The sequence below is a fragment of the Loxodonta africana genome, chromosome 6 (assembly GCF_030014295.1).
Source record: "Loxodonta africana isolate mLoxAfr1 chromosome 6, mLoxAfr1.hap2, whole genome shotgun sequence".
NCBI lineage: Eukaryota > Metazoa > Chordata > Mammalia > Proboscidea > Elephantidae > Loxodonta > Loxodonta africana.
This window is the reverse complement of record NC_087347.1, coordinates 75,698,404-75,719,691: the sequence shown is the minus strand read 5'-3', so window position 1 is coordinate 75,719,691 and position 21,288 is coordinate 75,698,404. Positions and strand designations below refer to the sequence as shown.

The 21,288-nt window shown below is 38.8% G+C and overlaps 1 protein-coding gene across 1 annotated transcript in view; it reads left to right on the top strand.

Moving 5' to 3' along the window:
• The first annotated feature begins 560 nt into the window (after positions 1–560).
• Positions 561–21,288, top strand: part of GORASP2 (golgi reassembly stacking protein 2) — a 36,984-nt gene continuing 16,256 nt past the window's right edge. Inside the window, exons 1-2 of the mRNA XM_064287011.1 lie at positions 561–713; positions 20,693–20,773. Coding sequence (XP_064143081.1) covers positions 651–713; positions 20,693–20,773 — 144 coding nt within the window. The 5' untranslated portion in view covers positions 561–650. The remainder of the gene's footprint in view (positions 714–20,692; positions 20,774–21,288) is intronic.

The following is a 21,288-nucleotide window of genomic DNA, read 5'->3' as shown; positions in this document are numbered from 1 at the left end:
AAAAGCCAACTGCCACATCTTTCTCCCTGGGAGCAGCTGGTGGGTTTGAACCGCCAACCTTTCAGTTAGCAACTGAGTGCTTCAACCATGCGCCACCAGGCCTCCTTGTATTTGAATCACAAAGGCCAATACCATGACCCTTAGCGACTCAATCAGGGACAAACCCAGATAATAAGGAGCTCGCGGAATTTGCATACACCCCTATTATTTTCAGCAGCCGCCCTTTCCCTGCCTTTAACCACCAGGGGGCACTGCAGCCAAGGAAACGTTCTTTCGGGCGAACAGGAACGCGTCTAGATAAGTCTTGTCCAACTCAGGGCCCCGTAGCAAGGTGCTGAGACTAGATGAATCATATTTCTACTGTCTCGCGAGCACGAGCAGAGCCCTCGCCGCTCTCCTCCAGCCCTCCCTCCCCGCCTGCGCGCGCGCAGACCCCGCCCGGTTGCGCGCGGTAGGTGGCGCTGTCTGCGGCGTCGCAGCGGCCCCGGCTGCCGCGGCGACGATCTCCCGGCGGGCAGTGCGGCCCGGCTCTCCGGCGGCAGCGAGTGCCACGTCCCAAGTGCTACGCGGAGGAGCGGAGCGAGCGGTGTGCGGGGGGCGGGGAGCAACGCGGAACCCGGCCACACCGATCGCCCGCCGCAGCCGCCGCCATGGGCTCCTCGCAGAGCGTCGAGATCCCAGGCGGGGGCACGGAAGGCTACCACGTCCTGCGGGTAAGGGCTCCGACGGCGGCCCGGGAGCGGGGTCCTGGAGGCGGGGCCCGCCCGCGGGGTGTTGGAGGCCCCGACCGGTCCCTTCCCGGGGCAGCCAGGCCCGACCCCGCGAAGGAGCGGCGGCAATGGGTGCTGCCTTGGCCGAGGCAGGCTCAGGAGGCCGCTTGCATCCCGCCTCTCCAGAGCGCCCGGGGTCCGGGGTCCACGGCTCTGGGAGGACGGGCCAGCGCCAGAGGCCATCGCCGGCAACACGGCCGGGGCAGCCCTGGGGGAGAGGGGCAACCTTGGCTCCTCTTCCGCTGGCACGGCCTTCTCTGCCCTCTGAATTCGTAGCTTCCAAAGTTAAGAAGGGTCGGGGGCAAAGTCTCCAGAAGAGGTGATGGGGAAGGTAGCATTTGAGCTTTCTAGAAAAGAATTCCTGAATCCCTGAGACTGGAGGCGGGGGATACGACGGCAGGTGTTAATTCACCTTGACGCTGTCTGGATTTCCGGAAAGGCCAGTTAGGCAGCAGACAGAAAACCAAATGGCCTACAGTAGGTTTGATAGGCTTAAATTTACTTGATTTTGACCGGACAGTTTCCTCTCCCGTGTCCCTTTCAGACTTTTCCAACCCTACCCTTCGACATTTCCTCGGAGGGAGTACTTCTGTTCTTTCTAAGACTGCTAAGGGTGTGGTGGAGATACAGGTTTAGATTCACCGTGGTAAAAGAAGTAATGGAGAGGGATGTTTTAAAAATAATCTGGGTAAATTAAGGAAAACAACCTCAGTCACCAGGATGCAGAGAAACGTAGTATTGCAAACGGCGCTAGTTAAGCCCTCACTTATCAACGGCCCTGAGTTATGCGGTCTTTTTCTCACGGAACTTTTGGGAGTTTTAAAAAGTAGTATTGGTAGTTGTGTGCTGTGACACCTGTGTGAGTGGTAAAACGATGAACTGTCAACAGAGTGACCCCCATTCTGTAGTGCCATTAGGGAGGTAATAGAGTGTTACAGGCAAGAACATTTTCACTGAAAGTGAGAGTGCATTTCCTGGTGCTACCTTCATTTTCTGCCCGGGCTTCCATGTTTTAGGTGAGAAAGAATTCTTAAACTATAAACCCCGATATCTGAGTGATAGGGCTGTGATAGATCACCTTTCTGATCTCCAGGATTAATGTGTCCATCCACGCCTCTAAAAACGCCTCGTGACGCTGGGATCTTGGTGGGAAAGGATGATTTTCCCAAAAAGAAAAGGGATCCTCTAAATAAACGTATTAGTTTCCTATTCCCTTCAGCTAATACAACCTCGGTGTGCCAGACAGAGGGGGAAATGGAAGGAAAACTGTCAGATCCCACGTGTGAAGTGAAAGTTAGTGCCTTCCTCTCCATTGTCCAGTGTGATTTTGAGTTGTGTAGTCTGAAGTTGGAAACTCTGGTGGTGTAGAGGCTAAGTGCTTCGGCTGCTAACAGTTTGAATCCACCAGGTGCTGCTTGGAAACTCTATGGGGCAGTACTGCTCTGTCCTATAAGGTCTCTATGAGTGGTCCACGACAGCGAGTTTTGGTTTTTTGTTTGTTTGTTTGTTTTGTTTTTCAGTCAGAAGTATGGGGCCCTGGTGATGCAGTGATTAAGAGCTGTGGCTGCTTAACAAAAAGTCAGCAGTTGAAATCTACCACTGCTCCTTGGAAACCCTATGGGGGCAGTTTTTCTGTGTCCTGTAGGGTCACTGTGAGTCGAAATTGACTGGAGGGCAATGGGTTGGTCTGGAGTGTGTTACCCAGATTACTAGCTGATTCTCACAGTAGTTGACTGTGGTCATGAATATACGCACTCGGGGAAATTCAGTAAAATACATTGGTGTTAGTGAGTAAAAAAAGTCTGAGATTTTGAAAGACAGATATACACATCAAAAAGATTCCTGTTTAACAAGTTTTGTTAATTACTTCATTCCAACATAAAACGAGTTGAAGTATATTTTCTTTATAGGTGCTCCTTAGTAAATCAGTGTTAATACATATTCAGTAATGCAACTATGATATTAATCTATAAGTCTGATTTTTAGAAACACTGAGGGCAACCTTAGGTACCACTCTGTTTCTGGAGCATTAGAAAAGATGAAATAATTCTTATTTAGTTAAGAGTTTCACTAGAGGGAGCTTTAAATAATAATGATTGTCTAGTTTAGAAGAATTTTTAAGTATTTCCAAGTTCCTAACTCACTTGTCCCTGAGTCTGTGATTGGTTTCCTTATCTTTGTTTTTTAGGGAAACATATTAAATCTTAACGTATAAAAATGTCTTCCTTTCATTTGTTACTGCCTAAATGTACAGTGGTATATTCCACAGCTGGATTACTGAGTTTGTAAACAGTACATAAAAAAAACTTTGGAGTAAAATCGCCCGTGTTCAACAAGTTCTAGAATGATTTAATTAGAAGTTACTTTTCTTTAGTAATCAATTCTGTGGCCAGTTACTTGTTAGTAATAAAGTTTGTATGACTGGGTTTTGAAACATCAGTCATAATGACACCCTTACCCCACTACTGTTTTAGTATTGTTATTTTAGAGTCCCTATTTTATAATATAGGGTTGCTCTGAGTTGGAATTGACTCGATGGCACAGGGTTTGGTTTGGTTTGGATTTATAATTTAGGTAGATTGAACTTTTATTTTTTTCCCATAATTTTCCATACCCCTTAGATTCTGCTTTAAAAGTCTTTGGAACAACAACTTTGAAATGGTTCTAGATTTTTTGTTATGAGTAGTGTATTTTTCTTTTAATATAGTATATATTTTTGTATTAATGTGTTTTCACGTGGTTGTGATCATATTGTACACCCAGCTCACCATCCCCACCCCATCTCATTAACCAGAAGTAACTATAGTTGATAGTTGATGATGTATCCTTCCAAGTGTTTTATGCATATAAAATCATATATATACATGTCCCCCCCCTTTTTTTTGTTTCTTTTTTAACTAAGCAGTGGAATCATATGATACAAGTTGTTACACACCTTGCTGTTCACACTTGCTAAGTATTTCCGCAGCCTTTCCACAGCAACACATAGAGACCTAGCTCATTCTTCCAGTTAGCTGCATAGTAGCCTGTTGTACTGTTGTACTATAATTTGGTTAAGTTGCACCTCCTGGTGTTGGACGTTCAGTGTGTGTGTGTGTGTGTGTGTTTGCTGTTGTAAGTACGTTTCTGCAACATCCTACCTTTTGTTTTCACTTGAAATGGTTGTTTTCCCAAATTATTGAATTTTAACATTGTCTATGTAAGTATTGATCTTTGTTTTGGCAAATGACTACATTGTTTTCTGATTGCCAGCACATGTTCATTAGAGAAAATTCGGATAAGTTCAAAAAGTATAACAAAGAACCTACATGGCTTGTAATCCCACCATCTGAAGATAAATACTGTTTAAGTAATTTTCCTACTCCTTTTTTCCCCCTGTGCATAATATTGCCCCATAGGCATGTTTGAAAAACATTTGTATAATGTGACATACTCAAATATGGTATGTGTGATTCTTTTTATGAAAAGTTAACGTAAGATATCTAACAGATGAGGAATTGTTAAATAAACCTGGGCCTAACCATAGATTGGAATGCCATTAATTCAATGAAAATCACATCTCAAAACACTCTGCAGGCATACGTGTGCCTCTGTGTGTGTGCACACTCACAAGCACACACATATGTGCAAGCACCCAAGAAATAAAACTAAAAGTTAGTAAACCAGGGTATCAAAAAGATTATTGGTGGGTGGTGATGTTTTTATGCTCCTTTTAAACTTCAGTATATTTTCAGGATTTTCTCCAATGATCACGAAATAGATGTATAGTCAAAAAATACAGCTATGAAATGTTTTAAGAGAAGTGGACTCCTAGTGGATGATTTTAAAATTAGTTTACAATTTTTTTAAAAATAACATCTTATTTCTGTTTTCCCTTATGCAGATTCCACATTCACCATGAGTGCAACTTTTATTACTGCCCTCTGGTCCTAATGTCAATCAGGAGAAATGTTCAGCAGGGCTACTCAAGTTCTGTTAGAAATTACTATAAGTTGCTTCCTACAGTTGAAGTATCTTGAATACAGAATTCTTGCCTGAAATTTCCATTAATTATCCAGTGATTCCAACAGGACTATTTTAAAAATTACAATTTTGGATTTGCCTCATGGATACCTGTTATAAGACCTGTGTATAAATTAGAATAGTCACATTAATTCTGTTCTTCACTTAATACTGTTTGAGGTGGGGATGTCTGAAGGCGTTCTGGAACCATTGTTCACACCAATGTCTGGGCATGGAAAATGTAATGTTCACCACTCTTTATAATTTCCTCTGGGAAGGATTTTGAGGTGATGGATGTTTTGAAGGAAGGGGTGTTAGATGAAATGTGTCTTCAGTATAAGATCAGACCTCTGTCTCCTGAGCCATTTGCTGCAGACTGGGTGGGCAGCATCAGATGCTTTCCTCAGAGGAGACAGTAACTATACCTGGAATGATTTCTGTAGAAAATGGAATATCTAGATCATATCTACTATTAAATGGAACTGCTCTTTTTTAATGGTGCCCCACTAATCTACATGAACTCCTGCTACTATAGGATTTCAATTTAGTCCTTATTTTGAGAAAGTCAATTTTCAACTTTGTGATAATCAAATTTTTACCTATTTATTCTTATAACACAGAAGTTTCTCCAACTTTTCAAACATATATCCCTTTAAAAAAACTTCATCAAGTTTCCTGAATACAACCAAACACTTCAAAGGCCACAATAGTAGGAACAGGGGCTTGGGAACCATGGTTTCAGGGGACCTCTAGGTCAATTGACACAACAAAATGTATTAAGAAAAAGTTTTGCATCCTACTTTGGTGAGAGTTGTCTGGGGCCTTAAATGCTAGCAGGCGGCAGTCTAAGATGCATCAATTGGTCTCAACCCACCTGGAGCAAAGAAGAATGAAGAACACCAAAGACACAAGGTAATTATGAGCCCAAGAGACAGAAAGGGCCACATAAACCAGAGACTCCATCAGCCTGAGACCAGAAGAACTAGATGGTGCCTGGTTACCACCGATGACTGCCCTGACAGGGAACACAATAGAGAATCCCTGATGGAGCAAGAGAACAGTGGAATGCAGATCTCAAATTCTTGTAAAAAGACCAGGCTTAATGGTCTGACAGAGAGTGGAGGGATCCTGGAGGTCATGGTTCCCAGACACTTTGTTAGCCCAGATTCCCAAAGCCAGCTCTCCAGACAGGGATTGGACTGAACTATAAGGTAGATAATGATACTGGTGAGGAGTGAGCTTCTTAGCTCAAGTAGACACGAGACTATGTGGGTAGCTCCTGTCTGGAGGTGAGAAGAAAAGGAAGAGGGGGGCAGGAGCTGGTTGAATAGACACAGGGAATACAGGGTAGAGAGGAGCAATATGTTGTCTCATTAGGGGGAGAGCAGGTAGGAGTACATAGCAAGGTGTGTATAACTTTTTATATGAGAAACTGACTTGATTTGTAAACTTTCACTTAAAGCACAAAATTAAAAATAATATCACTGCTACCTCCCTCTCACCCATCCTAAAAACAATGTAAGAAGAAAAAGAGTTGGATTGTTTGATAATTTCCAAATATAATATTGGAAAAGCTTCATAAACACCACTTAAGATTCTGACCCTGCCCCCAAATTGGCATGTTCTAATAAGAAGCTGCTAAGTTGTTTAATAAACATTTTTTGAAGTTACTTTCAAATGTGGGAATCAGAATATTTCAATTTATTAAAAGCCATGGAATACAATGTACCTTAGGACACTTTTAAGAATTTTAAATATTATTGGATATAAACTTTTCCCCATAGTAATAGGCCTTGAAAAAATTAGAAATTTTACATTGTTTATATACAGTGTCATATTTATGTGATGAAAGTGTTTTAATGCGTGGGTTATCATCCTTAGGATCCATGTTTGAGGAGATCTGTTGGTGGTTAAGTACAGTTTCTGTCTCTGGTTAGTAAGTAGTAAAGTGTATAGCACTGGTTCTAGTGCCTTCTGAGTCAGATACTATCTTAGTCATCCAGTGCTGCTATAACAAATACCACAGGTGGATAGCTTTAACGAACAAATTTTTTTTCTCACAGTTCAGTAGGCTAGAAGTCTGAATTCAGGGTGCCAGCTCCAGGGGAAGGCGTTCTTTCTCTGTCCTCTCTGGAGGAAGATCCTTGTCATTAATCTTCTCCAGTCACGGAACTTCTCGGTGCAGGGACCCCAGGTCCAAACGATGTGCTATTCTCCTGGCTCTTGTTTCTTGGTGGTATGAGGTTGCCATGTCTTTCTGCTCACTTTTCTCTTTTATATCTCAAAAGAATTTGGCTCAAGAGAAGACCCAATCTCATAGATTGAGCCCTACCTCATTAACATAACTGCCACTAATCCCATCTCATCAGCATCATAGAGATAGGATTTACAACACACAGGAAAATCACATCAGATGACAAAATGGTGCACAATCACACAATACAGGAAGTCATGGCCCAGCCAAGTTGACACATATTTTGGGGGGACACAATTGAATCCATGACAGACACAGGGCTTCTTAACAATTCTCTGAAATTTTCATAAGAATTGAGGTTACAGTAACCACTAACATGAGTACATTCATTTTACCGGCTTTAATATTCTACTGGAAGGATTATGTTATTTTGATTGATTCACTAATAAAATAATTGTTAACAGTTGGGACTAGAAAATGTTTATCTGTAAAAGTTTACTATGTGCTTTGGAATCTGTCATTTGCCGTAGGAGGTATGATTATCAAATAAGATGATGTTTTTAAAATAAGATACTCAGAATGAAAGTAGTTACTTTGAGAGACTGTATATTTATCACTTCAACCACATGTCTGTCAGTTTGTCATACTGTGGTGGCTTGCATGTTGCTGTGATACTGGAAACTTTGCCACCAGTATTTCAAATACCAGCAGGGTCACCCTGGGTGGACAGGTTTCAGCGGAGCTTCTAGGCTAAGACACACTAGGAAGAAGGACCTGGCAGTCTACTTCTGAAAAAATTGGCCAGTGAAAACCTTATGAAAAGCAGCAAAACATTGTCTGATACAGTGCTGGAAGATGAGCCCTTCGAGTTGGAAAGAATTCAAAATAGGACTGGGGAAGAGCTGCCTTTTCAGAGTAAAGTCAGCCTTAATGACGTAGATGGAGTCAAGCTTTCAGGACCTTAATTTGCTGGTGTGGCGTGACTCAAAATGAGAAGAAACAGCTGCAGACATCCATTAATAATTGGATGTGGAATGTACAAAGTATGAATCCAGGAAAATTAGAAGTTGTCGAAAATGAAATGGGAAATATAAACATCTGTATCCCACACGTTAGTGAGCCGAAATGGACAGGTATTGGCCATTTTGAATCAGACAGTCATACAGTCTACTATACCTGGAATGGCAAATTGAAGAGGAATGGCGTGTTTATAGTCAAAAAGAACATTTCAAGATCTATCCTGAAGTGTGATGCCATCAGTGACAGGATAATATCGATATGCCTACAAGGAAAACTAGTTAATACTGCTGTTATTCAAAACGTACCAACCACTAAGGCCAAAGATCAGGAAGTTGAAGGTTTTTACCAACTTCTGCAGTCTGAAATTGATCAAACAGGCATTCAAGATGCATTAATGATTATTGACCATTGAAATGCAAAAGGTGGAAACGAAGACTCATTGGTAGTTGGGAAATACGGCCTTGGTGACAAATGAAGCTGGAGGTTACATGATAGAATCTTGCAAGACCATCGACCTTTTCAATGCAAATACCTTTGTTCAGCAGCATATGGCAACTATACAAGTGGACCTCTCCAGATAGAATACATAGGAATCAAATTGCCTACATCTGTGGAAGGAGACCATGGAGGAGCTCGGTATCATCAGTCAGAACAAGGCCAGGGGCCAGCTATGGAACAGACCATCAATTGCTCGTATGCAAGTTCAAGTTGAAACTGAAGAAAATTAGAAAAAGTCCACGAGAGCCAAAGTATGACCTTAAGTATGTGCTACCTGAACCTAGAGACCATCTCAAGAATAGACTTGACACACTGAACACTAATGACTGAAGAGCAGACAAGTTGTGGAATGACATCAAGGACATCATATGTGAGGAAAGCAAGAGGTTGTTAAAAAGGCAGACAGGAAGAAGAGACCAAAATGTATGTCAGAAGAGACTCTGAAAGTTGCTGTTGAGTGTAGAGTAGCCAAAGTGAAAGGAATAAACAATGACATAAAAGAACTGATCAGAAGATTTCAAAGGATGGCTCAGGAAGACAAAGTATTATAATGAAATGTGCAAAGACCTGGAGATAGAAAACCAAGAAGGAAGAACATACTCAGCATTTCTCAAGCTAAAAGAACGGAAGAAAAAGTTCAAGCCTTGAGTTGCAATAATGAAGAACTCTACTGGGAAAATATTAAACCAACACAGGAAGCATCAAAAGAAGGTGAAAGGAATACACAGAGTCACTGCACCAAAAGAATTGTTTGATGTTCAGACATTTCAGGAGGTGTAGCATATGATCAAGAATCAATGGTACTGAAGGAAAAGGTCCAAGCTGCACTAAGACATTGGCAAAAAACAAGGCTCCAGGACTTGATGGAATACCAATTGAGGTGTTTCAAAAAATGGGTGCGGCACTGGAAGTATTGCTCGTCTGTGCAAAGAAATTTGGAAGACAGCTACCTGGCCAGCTGACTGGAAGAGATCCATATTTGTCCCCATTCCAAAGAAAGATGATGCAACCAAATGCGGAAATTATCGAACAATATTGTTAATAGCACACACAAGCTAAGTTTTGCTGAAGATCATTCAAAAGCAGCTGCAGCAGTACATAGCAGGGGACTGCCAGAAATTCAAGCTGCCTTCAGAAGAGGATGTGGAACAAGAGATATCATTGTTGATATCAGATGGATCCTGGCTGAAATCAGAGAATACCAGAAAGATGTTTATCTGTGTTTTATTGACTACGCAAAGGCATTTGACTGTGTGGATCATAACAAATTATGGATAACATTGCGAAGGATGGAAATTCCAGAACACTTAATTGTGCTCATGTGGAACCTGTACATAGATCAAGAGGCAGGCATTCAGACTGAACAAGGGAATACTGTCTGGTTTAAAGTCAGGAAAAGCATGTGTTAGGGTTGTATTCTTTCACCATACCTGTTCAGTCTGTATACTGAGTGCATAATCTGAGAAGTTGGACTATATGAAGAAGAATGGGGCATCAGGATTGGAGGAAGACTCATTAACAACCTGCAGTATGCGTATGACACACCTTACTTGCTGAAAGTGTGGAGGACTTGAAGTGGTCACTGATGAAGATCAAAGACCACAGCCTTCAGTATGGGTTACACCTCAACATAAAACAAATCCTCACAACTGGACCAGTAAGCGACATCATGATAAATAAAGATTGAAGTTGTCAAGGATTTCCTTTTACTTGGATCTGCAATCAATGCCCATGTAAGCAGCAGTCAAGAAATCAGACGAGATACTACATTGGGCAAATCTGCTACAAAAGACCTCTTTAACATGTTAAAAAGCAAAGATATTTTGAGGACTAAGGTGTGCCTGACCCAAGCCATGGGTGTTTTCAGTCACCTCATATGCCTCTGAAAGCTGGTCAATGAATAAGGAAACCTGAAGACTTGATGCCTTTGAATTATGGTGTTAGCAAAGAATACTGAATATATCATGAACTACCAGAAGAACAAATAAATCTGTCTTGGAAGAAGTATAGCCAGAAAGCTCATTAGAAGCGACGATGGCGTGACTTTGTCTCACATACTTTGGACATGTTATCAGGAGGGGTGTCCCTGGAGAAGGACATCATGCTTGGTAAAGTACAGGGTCAGTGAAAAAGAGGAAGACCCTAAACAAGATGAATTGACACAGTGACTACAACAGTGGGCCCAGTCATAACAAGGATTGTGAGGTGAGAATGGTGCAGGACCGGCCAGTGTTTGGTTCTGTTGTACCTAGGGTCACGGTGAGTCGGAATCTACTCGAGAGCACATAACAGCAGCGTACTTCTCACTCGGATTGCAAAATATTTTCTGTGGCATGAAGAGAGAATGATGCTGGGTTAACATCATGAGAGATAGTTCAAGCACGTTATCAGAAATAAGAACCTTGTCATCTTCTGGACCTGAATACATTGAGAAGGTATCATAAGAGACCGCTGTAGATCATCCTTGGGAATCACTGGATGCTAGTCCCAGCTCTGTTACTTCTTTGTGTTTCCTCGGGCAACTCTCTGAACTTTGAGTTTCATTGTTTTTATCTGAAAAGTGGGGATAATGGTAGTATTTCCTTTATTTTTCTCACTGAGAACTAAATTACATATTCTATGTGAAAATACTTTGAAAACAGTTAAGCACTGTTAAATGTCTTTATTAAAACAACACTGTCTACCTCATTGGTTATCCTGAGGATTAAATGAGATATTCCATGTAAAGTGTTTTGCATAGGGTATCGAATATGATACTCAGTGAGCTAGCTGATGTTTTTATTATTGACACTTGTATTTTTTATCACCCATTGAGAACCAATATTCTAGTGTTAATACTAGTTAAAATGTACTGGTTGTAAACATTTTTATAGTGTTCCCATTTAATCAACCAGCAACTACTTTCTGTACATATATCTAACCCTGTACTGCTGTTCAAAACATGTTTTGGGTCAGATCTGACCACATTAATTTTAGTTAGATGCCAGCTAGTTTTTAAAGATCCTGATTTTTAAGGAAATTTTAAGTTTGTATTCTAAGAGAGTATTGCTTTGCCCAGTGTTATTAAATACATTAGTTAAAATTACTGTAAGTCTCTAATTAAAATGATCTTGCTGGGTTAGATTTTCTTCATTGGAGGGATCTATAGGAGCCTTGGTGGCATAGCGGTTAAGAGCTCAGCTGCTAACCAAAATGTCGGCGTTAAATCTACCAGCTACTCCATGAAACCCCATGGGGCAGTTCTCCTCTGTCCTGTAGGGCCGCTATGAGTCGGAACCAACTTGACGGCACCTAACAACAACAACGTAGATAGCTCTACTAGCAGTTAGAATTACGGTGATTAATGCAATCTTAGAGACTATCTAGTCAACCTCCTCACTTTACAGCTAAGGAAAAAGAGGCACCGAGAAATTATGTTGCCCAAGGTCACACAGCGAGTTTTCATTCTCTAAGATAACTAAATTGGCGTTTTAAGAGTGTAAAATGAGATGACAAATTATCAAGAGTTTTGTTTTTTTATTGGAGGAGACATCTGTTTCTTGAGACATTGTTTTCCTTTTCTTAATGTAATAGAGATTAAAGAAGCTACTTAGAATGAATTTGTAATTTCCTTTTATTTACTATTCGAATTTTATTTCAAATTGGCTTGTTACAAATTATAGGGTCAAGAGAGCATGCTTTTTAGGTTATTTTGATGGAACATGGGAACAAAATGTTCTAGCAGGTGAGGATTGAATTCTTGTAGCCTGCTGCAAAGTTATTTACCACACATTTGTCTCTTGAGTCCTGCATAGGGGAACTTGGCCATTTGTAGACATTGAAGAGCACCCCCCAAAAATGCTTTTTATAACCATGAAGCATTTAGAGTTTATTACATCATGTTCCCAAATCTTTTCCCATGTCTTGATCACTTAAGCATGCATGAGCACACACATACACACAGATAACATGAGGTAGTTAATGGCTTTATGTGGATAGCTGAAGTGAGTCATCATTTAGGTGTTGATTGGATTGAATTTACTTTTTCGTCTTATTTTACATCTCTGCTGTTTTTAAAAACAGGTGAGGGTGTTAACACTAAATTGAGAGAGAGGAGATGGTGGTGTGAGCAGAAAGTCGTTCAGAGGGATTTACCTACATTTTAGGCGTGGAGAAACCCTAGTGGCATAGTGGTTAAGCGCTATGGCTGTTAACCAAAAGCTCGGCAGTTCGAATCCACCAGGCACTCCTTGGAAACCCAATGGAGCAGTTCTACTCTGTGTGTAGGGTCGCTATGAGTCAGAATCCACTCGATGGCAGTGGATTTGGGTTTTTTTTGGGTAGGTGTGGAGAAGGTGTGATAGAATGTGATATGCAGTGATAAAAAAGAGACAATTACACATTCCACTGAGTCAATTTTATGCAGAAATCTTTATGCTTAGGAAACTTAAGGTAGATAATTCACATATCAGCCATAAACTTTAGAAAAGGTACCTTAGCGTGTCACCTTACAAAATATCTAGTCTGGTGATCTCCTGTGTTTCATTTCTTTGTTACTTTAGGGTAGCAGATCTGTGGACCTCGGCCTGGAAGTATATAAGTAATTAAAAACCAAACTCATTGCCGTCAAGTCAATTCTGCCTTATAGCAACCCTATAGGACAGAGTAGAATGCCCTATAGGGTTTCCAAGGAGCAGCTGGTGGATGGAAACTACTGACGTTTTGATTAGCAGCCCAGCCCTTACGCACTGTGCCACCAGGGCCCCTATGTAAGTAAATAGACTAGTGCTATTGGGAAAATGCTTTCCCCCCACTCTATCCAAGCCTTTCTCCTCTGTGACCCCTTCCTCCAAGCAAAGATTTAGAAGAGGTTCATGCAAAATGATCTAAACCTGGTAAAAGTAGTGTTATTTGAACCTTTGAAGTCCGGCAAGAAGAGATGGATCTTACCTGGAAAGCAACCAGTGAGGGACAATTAGGTCTCTATGCAATTAGTTTTAAAAAAGGAAAATTCAGGCTATCTCTGATAAAAGTTTCTAATAATCCAGGATCAGAAGATGAGAGAAAAGTCAAAAGTTTTAATGATTTTTATTGCTGGAATTTGATTGGACAAAACAGTTCATAATATCTTACAGGGCAGTTTTTTTTCTGACTTTATTACTGCTAAAGTGAGAAATATATTTTCCATTGCAACCTGGTACATACTATTTTTCATGAAAAATACTGACCTTTATTATGTCATGAATTCTTGATATTTGTCTGTTCTATCATGACCCACTAAACTGACTTCAGAACTCACCAAAACTACCCACAGTTTTAATAACACCACTTTCGGTATTATTTCTATGTAGTTGGTGATTCAAAATCCAGCTTCTGATCATTGGTGCTAATTTCTTGTTATGTAATGGGAATGCTCCTTCACTGTGCATTTCCTGTCAAAAGTTTCTTGTTTTTTGTTGCTTGAACAGTAAAAAATGTCTACCAAATTTCACCTTGTTTATTGTAGCCATTTTTTCTAGAGTGTATATGGAGAGAAGTATTGTGATTTTTAAGATAACCTTACAATGCAAAGTTTGAAGTCTTAACAAGTGCCAGTAATTGTGTTTATAATTTGTTTCTTAATTGTTGGAAGTAAATCCTATGGCCTGAGAATTGCAAAAAGTACAACCTTGACATGCTTGGTAGAAACCTCAGGGAATCACTTTGTATATAATCAGGCTTTTCCTTAAAACTGAATGTTTATTGCATTAAGTATCAAAATTATGTTATATAAAAATCTTTTTTTTAAATGTATCCCATGCTTCCCCAGCGTATAGATAGGTGCTGAATATAATATAACTCCTTTGTGTCTTACTGGTTATTATGACTTTCAGTCATTGTGCTGTATCAAATACAAGTCATGTAGTTATCACCTAGACCTGTACTGTCGAATGTGGTAGCCTCTAGCCACATTGGCCATTTACATTTTAATGTAAACTAATTAAAATTAGATGAAATTAAAAATTCAGTTCCTCGGTTGCACTAGCCACCTTTCAAATGTGTGGTAGTCACATGTGGCTAGTGGCTACCGTAATGGACAACACAGATATAGAAATTCCATCATTGCATAGTTCTATAAGCAACTCAGTGTCAGAGACTCATATCTTTGTATTCTCTACAACAGGGCACAATCACAAATCTACCTTTTAGATAAATGCATATTAAGTAACTCACTATGTAGAATTGGTAAGTGGCTCTAGACTGATGCCGTTTTTTGTTTTTGTAATTTTTATTTCTTCTTCCTGCCAGATATCAGTTTTTGCTATAATTAAGTGGCAGTAGCATTTCTTCTTTCAGTTCTCTTCCTGGTAGTGGCTTGGAAATCAGATAGCCAAATTATGTATAATAAATGTAAATAGAATCTGAGAGCGGTCATAAAGTATTCTTGTGAAGAATGAGCAGACATGAAAGTTACTTTGTGGCCTTTACATTGACTGTACCTTTTTAATTACAGGTTCTCAGCTATGGTCCTTATAGGTGAGGCATTGGGTATTTTCGTAGATTGTAGTAATTTAATCAGAAGAAGCATATCTTAAAACATTTTATATTTTAAAAGTATATGTAAGTGTACAGCTTGATGAATTTTCACAAATAGCACACCCTTATAACCAACATCTCATCCTTTCCAGTCCTATCTGCCAAGCATCCCCCTACCCCCCCCAACAAGTGAATACTATCCTGATTTAGATTCTAATAGCATAGATTATTTTGGCCTGTTTTTGTGCTTTATATAAATGGAATCACATGATACATACTGGCTTCTTTTGCCCAAATATTGCTTGTGAGATTTATCCATGTTGTTGCATGTTTTTGTAGACTTTTCATTTTGTTAATTTATTCCATTGAGAGAATATACCAAAATTTATTTATTCTGCTGTTGATGGGCATTTGTGTAATTTTCAGTTTTGACCGTTACAAATAGTGCTGCTATGAAATTCTAACCATTTGTTTTGGGTGAATACGTGTATACTCATTTCTGTTGGGTATATACTTAGGAGTATTGGGTCAAAAGGCATGCGTATCTTCGATATTAATAGATATTACTAAATAGTTTACAAATTTTCATTCCCACCAGCCGAAATTGAGGTTTCTGATTACATCTTAACACTATTTTCCATCTGTTTTATTTTGGCCATTCTAATAGGTGTATTGCACTGTGGTTTAATTTGCATATCCCCGAAGGCTTGAAGTTAAATACATTTTTTTAATTTATTGGCCACTTCAATATCCTCCTTTTTTAGTGTCTTCTAAAGTCTTTTCCCTATTTCTCTATTGGATTCTTTTTTTTTCCCCCCCAAAGGCTTTATTGAAATATAATTTATATACCATAAAATTCAGTCTTTTAATGTGTGCAGTTCAGTAGTTTTATTATATTTGCAGAGGTGTGCAACCATCACCACTAATTCCAGAATACTTTCATCATTCCAGAAGAAACTCTGTGCTCATTAGCAGTGACTCCCCACTTCCTCCCTACCCACGGCCCCTGACAACCTCTAATCTACCTACCTTCTATCTCTATGGATTAGCCTATTCTGGGCAAGTCATAGAAATGTAATCATAACAGTATCTAGTCTTTTGCGGCTGACTTCTTTCAATTAGTATAATGTTTTCAAAGTTCATCTCTGCCGTAGTACTTATCAATACTTCATTTCTTTTTATTGACGACTAATATTCCATTGTATGAGTATACCACATTTTGTTCATTCATGAGATGATGGATATTTGAGTTCTTTTCACTTTTTGACTATTATAAACAAAAATGTCATGAACATATGTAAGTTTTTATCTGAACATATGTCTTCAGTTCTCTTGGATATATACTTAGGAATGGGGTTGCTGGGTTATATGGTAGTTTATTTTTAACATTATGAGTTACTGCCATACTTTTCCACAGCAGCTGCACCATTTTACAATCCCACCTGCACTCAGTAAGGACTTCAGTTTCTCCAAATCATCGCTAACACTTGCCTTTTTTATTTTAGCCATTCTAGTGGATATGAAGTGGTATCTCATTGTAGTTTTGTTGTCTCTTTTTCCTAATGATTTGCAGTGCTTTTAAATTTGTTCTGAATACAAATCCTTTTTGGATATGTATTGTTAAGTATGTCCTCCATCCCTGTGGGCTGCCTTTTACTCTCTTAATGGTGTCTTTTGACAAGCAGAAGTTCTTAATTTCAGTATAGTTCAAGTTATGATTTTTTTTTTAGTTTATAATTGGTGCTTTTTGTGTGCAGTTTAAGAAATCTTTGCATACTAGGAAGTCTCAAAGATATTCTGCTATGTTTTCCTGTAAAAGCTTTATTTTACTGTTGACCTTTAGATCTGCCATCCATCTGGAATTGATTTTTGAGAAGCATCATTGTAAAAAGTGATTTGTCTCCTCTTCCCAGCTGACTTAACTTTTTATAAGTCTTTTTCTTAAAAAAAAAAAAAGGTGGTGGTATTTAATTTCAGGGTTGGAAAAATAACATAGTATCCAGGAATTTGTTGGGTGTAAAACTTTGCCCTCAGGTAATGATTGCGTAGTTAGGAGAAAGGCTTAAGATTTGTAGGCCACTTCATAAACTTAAGCTTATTGAATTTTTAAGACATTCTTGTAAAGTTGATGGCATTATCCCCTATTTGCAGATGAAAAAACTGAGGCCCACAGAGGCAAATAAACTTTTCTAAGCTCACACAACTAATAAGTGGGAAAAACCATGGCTCAAAACCAAGGCAGTCTGACTCCAAAACTCCATTATTTTTCCACTTTCCCATTTTAAAAGAGTTCGTAAAAGTCTGAGTATTAAACTTTCAAATTTAACCTATTTATTTTAAGTTGCTATGATATACTTTTTTTTTTTTTAATTAAGATGGTTTGAAGGAAACAGATGAATCAACTGAGATCGCATAGGGGACAAAAGTATTGAAGTGGAAACCTGATGCTTGAGAGATAAGGTGCCTAAGAGATTCTTGTCAGTGGATAATATTTCAAGAGAAACTTACTGTGTGGATGTTTAATTTGCTGTGTTGGAGATCCTATTTTCCATCCTATGAAATACAGGAAATTTTCTTAAAATGTAATAGGGTCAAAAAGAGAATCCTCTGCTGGCGTCGAAGGAGCACTGGTAGTACAGTGGTTGAAGTGCTCAATTTTGAACTGAAAGGTTGGCTGTTCAAACCTACCCAGTACCCCTGGAGAGAAAGATGTGGCGGTCTGTTGCTATAAAGATGTACAGCCTTAGAAACCCTCTGTGTCCAAGTTCTACTCTGTCCTATAGGATCACTATGAGTCAGAAACGACTCGACAGCCGTGAGTTTTGTTTTGGTTTTCTGCTGGCATCCTAATAATACATAATTAAGACGCCTAGTTGCCAAAACTGTGCTGATACTAATGACGTAAATAAACTCGGCAGGAAAATTAATTTCAAGGCCCATTAGCAACAGAAAGGAAATCAATGTTTCTAAAAATGTTTCCAGCAAATGGAAATGGAAAAATAGAATTAGGCAGTCATTTGCGTTTATTTATTTTAGAATTAACATTGAAGCTACTGAGTCCTTTTTGAGGTATGGGAGAATGCTTGTAATGGTATTGGAAACTTTCCATTTCGAACAAATTGTGATAAAACTTTATACTTGGAAGGTGGCATGATAAGAATCAGTATATGGGGTCAGCTTTCTAAGTTGGTGACGACATTACAAAAGTGCCGTCTTTAGCTGTTTTAAAACTTGTGGTGGCCTAAGTGGAGAAGTCTTGAAATTTATCAGTGAACTAGGTAGGCTCTAAATAAAAATACTATAAGTGGTCAGTTAGAAATAGTCAAAGAATTAAAAGATTAGATTTGTACTAGAAAATAAGAAACTTCACTGGCAGGGGGGGTGGGGATTCCTAAGGATCTGTGCTGAGCCGCCTCTTTCATTTCACATCTAATTGATAGACACCCAGTGTACGGGCAGTTCACAGCTAGTAGATTATGGCTTTTCCCTCCTAGCTGTGACTTGATCTCACGTTTCTTCTCATTATAGCTTCAGGACATTACCATTTACCTTTCTGAGTAGGCATTTGAGGAGAAAGCTATTCTGAGTTCTGGACATTTTGTTTGATAATATATAGAATATAAAATCACTCACCCACCATTTAGGAAAACTGAATATAAAGAAACTAAACAAAATATTCACTGATTATTTTTATTAGTGCTGACACCTTTAAATAATAAATCCCTTTGATATTTAATTAACTTGTTTAATTTACAAAAACAATTTAGTCCCACATTTGTAGGAAAATTTATATAAACTGAGATTAAAAAGTTTTAGTAAGCTAAACATTAAACTACTTTTGTAATGAGTGACTCTTTTACTGTGACACATGAAAATAAGGTTTTACTTTTTCAGAGGAAATTATTGTATAATTCAGCTTTAAATAAATAATTAAAAGGTAATAGTCTAAGAAGTAATGACCTATTCTGATGGATGTTGTCTGGCATTAGAGAGAAGCATTCTGGGAACAATCTGGGTTCCATTTTGAAAGCATTAAAATGAATTTTTACTGTGTAAATAGCTACACAGCTTTAAGTATGACTGAATGTGTATCTATAATTTGTATAACCAGTATTGACTATTACAACTCTTTGTGGTATTGTAGAAAATCAGTACTTAATAACGTCAAGCAGAATAAAAAATTCTTTAAACATTTTAAAGAATATTTTAAAAAAAGAAATGCAGAGTTGATTGTATTGACTTTTTTTGTGATACTATTATTACTATTGTTGTCTACTAAATTTAGAAAATTTAATAGTTTATTTTAATCCATTTCTATTTGGAATGCTTAATACTGAATTGTTGAGAAGCTAAGTAACCTTAATCTTTCTTGGGTTCTTTGTAATCTGGCCCCACCCTTCTTTCCCACTTTCTCAGTGGACTTACATCTGGGAGATGGACTTTTGAGTTTCACCCCTGCCACTAGCCAGCTATGGAACCAAAGGCACGTCACAGACTGGTATTTTCACCTGTAAGATGAAAGAATTGCACAAAATCCGTGGCTTTTACATTTTCTTTGGGTCGTAGAAAAATCCTTGGCGATTCTGATGAAAGCCATGGATCTTTACACCCTGAAAACTGCTCGTTCATAAAAAATGTTCCGTATAATTTCGGGACTTGCAGGTATTTCCCAAAGCCATCTACAGACCCCAGTTTAAGATCCCCTGGATTAGAGGATTTCTGGGGCAGTTCTGGTTTTCACAGTCTGTAATTCTGTCCCACACCACCCTGTTGTTTAAAAAAAAAAAAAAATTAGCTACACTAAATTATGATCCTCATTTTTCAAACTCCTTCTTCTGTCTTTTTATTCATATTATTTCTTCGGCTTTGAACTGTCCTTCCTTATCCCCTATCCATCTTCACCTTTGAATGTTCGTTTTGAAAGCACAATTCAAATGTCATTTTTTTTCTTCTGTGAAGCCTCTTTAATCAGAATTAATCATCTTCTTAGAACTTTGTATAGTGATTAGAGGGCCGTGTGTCCTCTGGCTCTCCTTCCTCTTCACACCTCTCCCCCAACAGGCTGTAAGTTTCCTGGGGTCAGTGACTGTGTTTAACTGAATAGTGCCTTGCCAGAACTAGTTAACGGAATAAATGCTCACGAAATTAGTGTGAACTTGTCATTCAGTAATAATGGTTTAATGTCTGCTGTGTCATGGACCAGGGGCCCTGGTGGTGCAGTGGTTAAGAGCTCAGCTGCTAACCAAAAGGTTGGCAGTTTGAACCCACCAGCCCTCTACGGGACAAAGATGTGGCAGTCTACTACTGTAGAAATTTACGGCCTTGGAAACCCTATGGGACTGTTTTACTCTGTCTGATAGGGTGGCTACGAGTTGGGATTGACTAGATGGCAGTGAGTTTTTTGGTATGTCAGGGGTTGAGTGCTAGAAGGACGCCCCCCCACCAAAAAAAAAAAAAAAGTGAGAAGTGGAGTGAAATGCAACTATAAAGTGCAAACCTCATGGGGGAGATGAACTGGAAGAATGAGTAGAATTTAGAGGGCAGGAAGGGCATTTTCTGGGAAAGACGAAGAGAAGTGAGAACAGTTTGTACCTGTATTTCATTATACATGCAGTTTATCTATTTTCACTGAAAAGAAATAGCTTTTTAAGTTCAGCTTAAAATTTTTAGTTAAGCTTTTCAGTTTTTATATTTGGCATTTTTGTTTTTACAGGTGCAAGAAAATTCGCCAGGACATAGAGCTGGACTGGAGCCATTCTTCGATTTTATTGTTTCTATTAATGGTTCAAGATTGGTAAGTTTAGCCTTTTGTAGTTTTGCCCATAGTATTTTGTAATCCTATGGAAATGGTATTTTTAAATATATGTGGGATTGATGTTTATTATTAAAAAAAAAAAGGGTCTTTAGAAAATGTGCTTTTGAATGTCCAGGGGAAGTTACCCAGTGAAAATGCAAGTTATAAAACATTGTGTATAGTGCCTCTTTTGTAAAAATAATTGTGTGTTATTAAAAATACTAGTACGTCAAGTCTAAAATAGCTCAGACACTAAACTACCTTGGGTGGGTAGAATCATGGGAGACTTGTACCTCTTATGTTAAATACTTAATTTTTGTGAGCAGGAAGAGGTAATTAAGACTGAAATATTTGCTTTTTGTAGGTTGATAAATGGAATAGTAAAGACTCATTCGCAAATAACTTGTTATTTTTCTTGAAACTAAGATCCACGATATACAAATAATTTTACTAGAATCAGAGAGATGTGCTCCAAAAGTGTAGAGTTAGAACTATTTTTTATAAATTGCTTTTGG